The following is an 8,996-nucleotide window of genomic DNA, read 5'->3' on the forward strand; positions in this document are numbered from 1 at the left end:
TGTCATATTCCCATATATCATTGTGATGTTGTTTATTCTATTACTCTTGTTCTCTTCTGCTTGCTTTCTTTTTTCTTTCTCAGCAGGTGATCCAGGTGATTGATATATGCATTTTTTTTTCTCTGCCCGTTCTGTTGGTTTTTGTCTTTTGCCCTTCTCCCCCGTCCCTCTTCTCAGCTGTTTCTCTTTCTCCCCTTCTTTCCCCCAGTCAAGTCTGTCCCGTATTCAGTAAGTGAAAATAAAATAAACAATAAAAGGTGAATCAAATGGACCATTACGGCAAGGCTGGGATGGTCCATTTGGTAAAGTAAATCCGTTGGGCATCTTTCTTTGCCTTTAGACAATAATTCTGATGCAACAGAGCCAAACGGGACAGGCAAAAAAAAAAAAAAAAGATATAAAAAAAAAAAAAAAAACTGAGCGAGAGGGGCTGCTGTTGTGTGTGGATAATAGCAAACACTGAAATAAATTTTTTGCACGCAGCAATGAATTTTTTTCACTCAAATTTAGCTTTTCTTCGCTCAAAATAAATTTCTCCTCAAAATACAACACTTGTACCTGCAAACTTTTTTTACGTGCGCTCAGAATAGTGGCACAAAAATAACACCATACGGGTCTAAGAGTCGTTTCGTTTGCGACCGACACATCACTAATAAGGACACTGTCATAGCCTGTCAACGACGTTGATTAGCTGCGTATATATGAATGTGAATCACATTATTGGCTGGACTATGGGATAAGGTGGCATCGTTCTAATCCCATACAGGAGCATCCAGTCACTCACTGACTGACACTGCAAAACAGAATTGTTAAAGTTTTAATGTTAATTTCAATTCAGGTTAGATTTTTTTTCTGTGCGCAGAGACCTGCCAGCAGCTTAGAGGGAACATTGCTGAGAACACATATGTATTTAACTTTACATCGTCAAACGAAAGGAGAACATTCAAGCTATGCAGAAGGACTCTGCCCAGATTCATGTACTGTGATCACTGTGGAAATTCTCTACATAGGAAATTCTGTAGTGTTAGAACAGATGTATTTGTGCTTTACTGAAACCTGGTGTCATGTGAAACTATCACGTGGATTAAACTGGTTTTCAGGCGTAACCCTGTGTTTACGAGATAACAATAACACGGTCTGTGTGCCAGGAATCAGATAAGTTAGGTTTCATTTACTCATTTACAGTATCTATTTTTTTAAACAGGTGTGTTTTCCTGCTCAGACCAGTTTTGCAGCTCTTATTGTTCTCTCACATAGCGTGCATGCCACTAGACTTGGCAGGACTGTGCCCTGCTTCGTATATAAAGATGCTGCAGGTGGATGTGAGCAGCATCTCTGGAGACAGAGGTGGGTTTGGAGGATCATGGCGTCCACACTGATGCTCCTGCTTCAGCTGCTCCTGGTCTCACTGGTGTCTGCTTCTCATTTTTTTGGGGGAACCACGACCTACACCTACAAAGGAAGAAACCCTGATGGCTCTTTTAATGTGAGATACACAACGTTTAACTGTACTTAATAATAATGACAGATAATAAGTGAAGCTGTGACAGAACAGGAATCTCCTCTTTTCACACTGATTATTCTGACTTTTATTTCCTTCTGTGCACAGGTCTGATTATTCTGATAGAAGAAACAGAAAATGAAGTTAAAAATGTAAAAGGTGTCGCTTCTTAACTTATCCATTGAAACACATTATTATTTTTAAACGCACGAGTGCACACATGTTGTCTTTTATAAAAGTTTAAACAAATAGTTAACTTTTTAAAAAAACTGAATAAAACTAATAAAAGTCCGTTGTCACATAGTTGTTACTGAAAGATGCTCCTCAAAAAATGTATTATTTATTAGTAGTAGTATTGGTAGTTGTAGTAGTTGTAATAGTATTGTGTGTTTCACTTTCTTCACCTCTAAATCCAGAGTGCCTTGACTAATCAATGGCTGCAGACGTGGCTTCCATGACCTACATTTGTTATTGATTGTGTTAAAATTGTGATCACATGATCAAACACAGATACAGAACCTTCTTCTTGCAGATAACATGGAGTGACAAACTAAAATCTGACTGAGTTGCTTGTATGTTTTAAAGGTGGAAATTCGGGACAGAGACACCTATGATGGATGTTACTACTCCCTCTACTGGTATTGTTCCAGTGGATACTGTGGCTACACCTCCAGAAGTCAGAGAGGCAGACTGGACAGCAGCACCAGTGCTCCACTCTATAACAGACAATGGTGTGAAACTGAAACCGTCACCACGCGGGTCGTCCCGAGCAACAGACCTTTTGAAATGCGGTGAGCATTTTTCATTTTAAGTATGAAGATACTGTTGATGTGCTTCATTGTGTGTAATTATTGGTTATTAATTTTTATTAATTATTATTCATCTAAAGCCACCACAGTCATTAAATCTGTCTGATATTATGATAAAACAAGAGCTTGGTGGGTGGATGACTTTGTTATTTCTAAACAAACCAGGGCAGCGAGCTGCTGCTGGATATACAGACGTGACAACAATTATGATTGGTACTTGAACACTCTTGTGGATTTGGGAGAAAGATCCGACACTGGAAAACCAAACAGAGCACCAGAAGTTGCCATCCTACCTTTCCTCAGGTAAGCTTCCTGAAGTTTGATTTCTCTCACTGGGCCCACGTCCTCATTTCAGATTTGACAGCATTTTTAGTAGATAAAGGCGAAAACATGAGCTGAGCTGCGGTTTGGGGAAGGCCTCGAAGGGGACTGGTGGCGGCTACCAGGCCTGGCAGATGCCCGTGTACTAAGCAGAAGTGAAGAATGGAAAGAATTGAAAGAATTAAAAAAGGAGAGGTAGGGTGGGGCACAAAAACAAACATGCATTAGAACTGGAAGGGGTGTGTTTGGAGGCGAGGTCCAGCTCCTGAAATTCAGATAATTTATCTCCAATTAAACTATGAGCCTCTAAACAGCAGAATTTGAAAATGTCATCATGTGGTAAAACCTGCTTCTCTGAAAAAGGAAAACAAGAAGTTCTTGTTTTTTATCAACTAGCAGACAAATTAATTTTAGTTTTCATTCTATTGTCTACATATTTTTCTTTCTACCTTCTTGATCAGTTTTACAAGATAATACAAGATAATCATGCCAGTGCTTGACTCATGTTACTGTGTGAGACACTGACAGAGACTTTGTTAATGTGTTTATTGAAGAGTTCCTGAAAACTGCCCACGGACATACAAGCTGATGTCCTTTGATCCTGATGGAGACAAAGTCAGATGCAGATATGGAAATCCAGGAAGTGCAGAGTGCTACGGCTGCACCCAACATTCAGGCTTCCACTTACACCAGGTTAGCTGATGTTCTAATGCGCTGTACAATAACTCACTTGTGGTTTTTCCCTTTTAACTCCAAAATGTCCCACTGTCAGGACTCCTGCACGTTACATTACCAATACACTAATGCTGACCCCAGGGTGAATGCATTTGAGTTGGTGGTGGAGGATTTCCCACAAGGACACATCAGTCTGAGATACTCCGATGGATCCCAGTCCTCCAGGTCTCCTCTGTCCGCAAGAAGGAAACGATCTGCCACCATGTATCCAACAACTACATACCCCCCCACTACCACATCATGGTGGTGGTGGTCAACTACAGCCACTCCTACTACAACTACAGCTGCACCCACTACAACTACAACAGCCGCTCCTACTACAACTACAACAGCCGTTCCTACTACAACTACAGCTGCACCCACAACAACTACAGCCGCACCCACTACAACTACAACAGCCGCTCCTACTACAACTACAGCCGTTCCTACTACAACTACAGCCGCACCCACAACAACTACAACAGCCGCTCCTACTACAACTACAGCCGTTCCTACTACAACTACAACAGCCCCCACTACCACACCATGGTGGTGGACTACGGGCAGACCGCTGCAGGCGACCTCTCCTCCCCTCAGTAAACTACCGTTGCAGTTCTCTTTCGTTGGTAAGGCCCATTGTTGTCTCAGTGTTTGATGATGTGATGATGCAGCACACTCCGCTCTGCTCCGTTCTCAGCATGTTGCTGCTTTCATGACTCTGCACATGAAGACAGTGGTAACTGTGGTAGAAACAGCTGATCACAACAGACCTTTAAGACTTTTTATATATTCAGTTACCTACATTTATATATATTTTTTAAATATTTTAAGCGTGTATTCTCCTTATTGTGTTTATTTGTTACATTTATTATTTTTTCCCAAATAACTTGTAAAATGTACTCATTTACTCATGTGACGCACAGTTTATCTTAAAAACTTAATATTCATTTTACCTGTTTGCACTGAATTCTTCAGCAGCCCAAGAACCAAACTCCACTTCACGTGTTTGTTTAAAGCCTTAAACTTTTGCTATGCAGACAGCTGCTCCTTCCTGTTTGGTAATGGATGCTTATTTGTTACTACTCTAACTGTACTCCAGTGGATCCACCTGCTCCTTCATGCCAGGAGGGACTATACTTGCCCCAGTTTGTGCACCCAACACCTGCACACGGACAGCGCATTCATGCAGAGGTCAACAAAGAGGTGGAGATCAGAATCAAAGCACAGGCTTCATATGCAGCGTGAGTGAGACAAAGCTTGATTAAGGAGGCCTGATGGCAGCGAAGCATTATTATCACTTCAGCAGGAAAGCTCAGCTCAGCATTAATGAGCTAATCCTTGCTTCCTTCTGTGGTTTTCTTACAGAATACAAGATATCATCATGAGCGGGCCAATGAATATGACCAAGCACAGAACCACACATAATGAGTTTGTGCTTCGGTGGACGCCGTTCTCCAGCGATCTGGGAGATTATTTCCCAGTGTGCTTTGCTGTTGAATCGGCGACAGGGTTAGCCTCGGTTTCATTCCTTTAAACACAGAAATAGTTTGGGAGAGCAAAGTCATGATTGGACTCTTTGTGGGTTTTTCAGGTCAGCAGTGACCAGTTTTCCAGGCAATACCCACTCTCATAACCACGGCACCCCGACTTCACAGTAAGTGACTTTTTGTTGTTTTTAGTGCTTTAAAAAAATGGATTTTCTGTCTAGGTGTGAGAAGTTTAAATAAATGTGCTTTTGGAATAAATAATGCCACTATGAACAAATTATAAAATGAAGCTCTCCTCATTTGACCTTAAGCTTTACAATTTCAAGAGTATTTGAAGAAATAATAAAAAGGAAAATTATTTAAGTCACACATTAAGTCAACTTATCATTGTTCTGTCTCTTCAGGTCCGGCGTCTATCAGTCCGAGATGAGGTGTGTCATCTTGAAAGTTGGAACAGAGGAAAGTGAGTCTAAAGTTGTCTTTGATATCAAAATTAAAAACTAAATAAAAAAAATAAAAAACAAAATAAATAACTAAAAATAAAAATAGAAAATATGTCAACTTTTTGGACATATTCTCAATTTTCTATTGTCAATATTTTTTTTTTAGACTTAACTCATTCTTTTTATAGTTAATATTCTAACTTTTTGACAATTGAAGTTGGAGAATTTTGACATATTTCTGGCAACATTAAAATAAACTGAAATTGTAAATCTTTAAATCTGTTGTGTTGGATTGCATTAGGTTTAGCTTAATGAAGTGTCATGGTCTGCGAGGGCAGACCGTGTGGAGTGAGTTGAGGACCCAAGAGCAGACAGAGGCGAGGAGACAAAACTGAACTTAACAAAAAGCGAGCCTTTATTTAGGGCCAAAAACTCACGGAAAAAACAACAAGAAAGTAACTGAGGGAAAACCTGAACATATACTAGGAAACTATGACTCTTACTGAGAATTTAGACTATGACTAAACAATATACAAACTATGACAAGGGATAGGGGAGATACACAGACAACACAACGGCAAACAAAGGAAGACTGAGGACTTAAATACACACATGAGGTGATCAGGGGAAGTGGAGACACATGAGGACACAGCTGACTCGAATGAAACATAATGACAATACAGAGGAGAGCAACATTAACTACAATGACCAAAGGACACCAGACTCTTCCAAAATAAAACAGGAAACACGGAGACATAGACATGAACTTAACATAACCGACAAGAAACATGACACGTAGACGCAGGAACCAGGGAGACTGAGGACAGGGGGAGATGACAGAAACAACTAAGAAATAAGGACTAACCAGCAACCTAGAAATTAACTAGATCGAAAATGAATACAAAAATACCTAAAACTCAAACACTGGGTCACACGACCCAGTACCGTGACATGAAGAGTCCTTTGAATGGGTATCATAAGGTAAATTCTAAGTCTGTATGTTTTTTTACATCATAACATATTTTATATGTTTTTAACTTGTTTCAGTTAAAACCAACGTGATCTGCACTGAGTCTGAAATGAGAGTCGAGGTGGAGAAATCGTCCCTCCGTGGACTCCGTGAGGATCACCTGCGTCTCAGTGAGCCCAGCAACACCCTCTGCAGCCTGGAGAGATACTCCAACAGCACTCACATCATCGGCGTCATCCCTCTCAATGCTTGTGGCACTCAGATCGAGGTAACCAGAGCTCCTTTGTATCTATTCTGTTGTTGTTGGTTTAGATACCAGAACGAGGACTGACAGAGTGATGTTTGACTCTGCAGGAGGACGAGGAACATCTCATTTTCAAGAATGAAATCACCACAGTGGATGACAGCGGAGCTCTGATCACCAGGAAACATAACCTGGAAGTAGAGTTCTACTGTCAGTACCCCAAAAAGGGGAACGTGTCACTGGGCTTCACAGCACACAGGACGATGGTGGAAGTGTTTGATAAAGGCTTCGGCACGTTCACCTACCAGTTTGAGTTTTACCCCAACAACCAGTTCAGAAGCATCATTGATCCCAGTTCGTACCCTCTGGAGTACGACGTAGGGCAGAAGATTTACATGGAGATAGATGCGTCCTCCATAGTCAACGACACCGAGATGTTTGTGGAGTCCTGCAGAGCCTCACCGTACGACAACCCCAATTCCCAGCCAACCTACTCCATCATTGAAGACGGGTACGCATGTGCTGATGGAAGTGAAGTGTATATTATTTAGGGCACATCAGTTACCTCAACATTTGATAATTTGGCCAAGTTTGATACAAAAACCCACCATTGGATCAATATATAAAAGAAAAGAAGGAAAACCAGAGTTTTACCAAAGTTTTCTCTTTTCTTTGATTCTGAAATGCTGTAGAAACCCTGTGATGTCTCTGCTTCTGTAGCAGCTTTGATTGTAAGACATGGAGTTACAGCAGCTGTGTCGTCTTTGTGCTCGGCTCTGATTAGGTGCCCCGTGGACCCAACTGTGATGATCCATGAGACCGACAACAAGAGACAGTTTAGATTCTGCATCGAGGCCTTCAAGTTCATCGGTTTGCACGATCAGGTAAAGAACTGTAGATATCTAGAAGCTCCAATTTCTAAAAGCACTAATAAATATGCCCAATTTGTGTTTTCTCCTTGGCTGGGATGGAGAAGCAAAGGTTTGACTGCAGCTCTGCTCTTGTTCCACTAGAGGGGGCAACTGTACGTCTGCTGATATACTGACAGTGTGTCCTGTTTCACTCAGGTATACATCAGCTGTTCAGTAATGATGTGTGAAGCAGGGAATCCCAACAGCAGGTGCTCACAGGGATGCATCAACTCAAACAATCACCACCACTCCCACCGCCGAAAGAGGGACTCTGCCATCCAGACTGCAGCGCACTTCGTTTCCCAGGGTCCTCTGCGCTTGAAGAGGTCAGCAGACATCAGCATGAGTGCAGGTATGGAAACACAAAGTGCTTCTTAACATTAGCTTCTTTGTTTGACTTTCACTAAAGTGTGAACAATGCTGAGGTTCTATTGTGGTCTTCAGGGAACAACCTGAACCTCAACCTGAACCTGGTCTTCATCGCTGGATGTCTTCTTGCTGCTGTTGCCATGATCTGTGGAGTGCTCCTGTACAGGGCCAAAATGTCAAAGGTCAAATACCAGCGTTTGGCCTCGAGTGAAAATTAAGACAGCAGTGTAATCAGAATACCAGTTCCTGCATTACTTTTCAATGAACCTCATTTTGCTGTCAGAGTTTCGGTGTTTGTGTATCTGCTCATGTTTAAATCAATCATGAATTTAATTCTTTATAATTCAGCTTCATTTGTGTAGCGTGAACTCACAACAACAGTCACCTCAATTAGCTTTATGATGTAGGGCACAGTCCCAGCTGTTACAGCTGTGTTTGTGTTTGCCAGCTTTAAGAGAAAACAGACATAAAACAGACTTTGAAAGATGAATCTTTGGATTGTTGTTCAGTCGTGCAGCTTTACAGCAGCTTTTCTTTTTATATGTTAGAGTGTGATTCACAGAAAGTGTTACTGTTGATGTGTGCTCCTCTATAATCATTTTTGCTTTGAATATCTATGGCTATCATTGGACTGGTTACTATACATCTTTGTTATTAATCAATAAAAACATACGTGTTAGTGCTTCCTCAGTCAAAGTGTTACTCTTCATCACATCATATGGCGCATATACAGTGCCTTGAAAAAGTATTCATACCCCTTGAACTTTGACACATTTTGTCACCTTACATCCACAAACTTTGATGTTTTTTATTGAGGTTTTCTGTGACAAACCAACACAAAAAGCACAAAATTGTGAAGTGGTACCAAAACGATACATGGTTTTCAAAATTTTAAGCAAATAAAAATTTGAAAAGTGTGGCGTGCAATTGCACTCAGATCCCCCTGCGTCAATATTTTCACTGCGAGTCTTTTGGGGTATGTCTCTACCAGCGTTGCAAATGTAGAGACCAAAGTTTTTGCCTATTTTTCGTTGCAAAATAGCTCAAGCTCAGCCAGATTGGATGCAGAGCGTCTGTGAATAGCAATTTTCGAGTCTTGCCACAGATGCTCAGTGGGATTTCTGGACTTTTAATGGGCCATTTTAACACATTAATATTCTTTATATTTCCACACCATGTTTCACAGTGGGAATTGTGTGTTCAGGGTGATGAGCAGTGTTACTTTCC

At 41.0% G+C, this 8,996-nt stretch overlaps 1 protein-coding gene across 4 annotated transcripts; it reads left to right on the forward strand.

Moving 5' to 3' along the window:
- The first annotated feature begins 1,324 nt into the window (after nt 1-1,324).
- LOC113029565 (uncharacterized) lies at nt 1,325-8,459 on the forward strand. 4 transcript variants are annotated; one of them, XM_080306829.1, is made up of 16 exons: nt 1,325-1,486; nt 2,087-2,292; nt 2,476-2,613; nt 3,186-3,324; nt 3,404-3,546; nt 3,703-3,748; nt 3,839-3,971; nt 4,445-4,586; nt 4,711-4,854; nt 4,937-4,999; nt 5,237-5,295; nt 6,323-6,513; nt 6,600-7,000; nt 7,274-7,373; nt 7,557-7,752; nt 7,845-8,459. In XM_080306829.1, the coding sequence occupies exons 1-16, from the start codon at nt 1,364-1,366 to the stop codon at nt 7,985-7,987; spliced, it is 2,367 nt and encodes a 788-aa protein (XP_080162955.1). In that variant the 5' UTR covers nt 1,325-1,363; the 3' UTR covers nt 7,988-8,459. The 4 variants fall into 4 exon arrangements, with proteins under 4 accessions (XP_080162955.1, XP_080162954.1, XP_080162953.1 ...); XM_080306828.1 differs by having other exon boundaries at nt 3,404-3,545; nt 3,633-3,748; XM_080306830.1 differs by having other exon boundaries at nt 1,326-1,486; nt 3,703-3,721; nt 3,875-3,971.
- The last annotated feature ends 537 nt before the right edge of the window (nt 8,460-8,996 follow it).

Source organism: Astatotilapia calliptera, chromosome 9 (assembly GCF_964374335.1).
Source record: "Astatotilapia calliptera chromosome 9, fAstCal68.1, whole genome shotgun sequence".
Lineage (NCBI taxonomy): Eukaryota > Metazoa > Chordata > Actinopteri > Cichliformes > Cichlidae > Astatotilapia > Astatotilapia calliptera.

Coding starts and splice junctions, on each gene's coding strand:
- LOC113029565 (XM_080306827.1), top strand. CDS start 1,364: ATGGCGTCCACACTGATGCTCCTGCTTCAGCTGCTCCTGGTCTCACTG. Junction 2,293..2,475: donor AACAGACCTTTTGAAATGCG/GTGAGCATTTTT, acceptor TAAACAAACCAG/GGCAGCGAGCTGCTGCTGGA. Junction 5,000..5,236: donor CACGGCACCCCGACTTCACA/GTAAGTGACTTT, acceptor CTGTCTCTTCAG/GTCCGGCGTCTATCAGTCCG.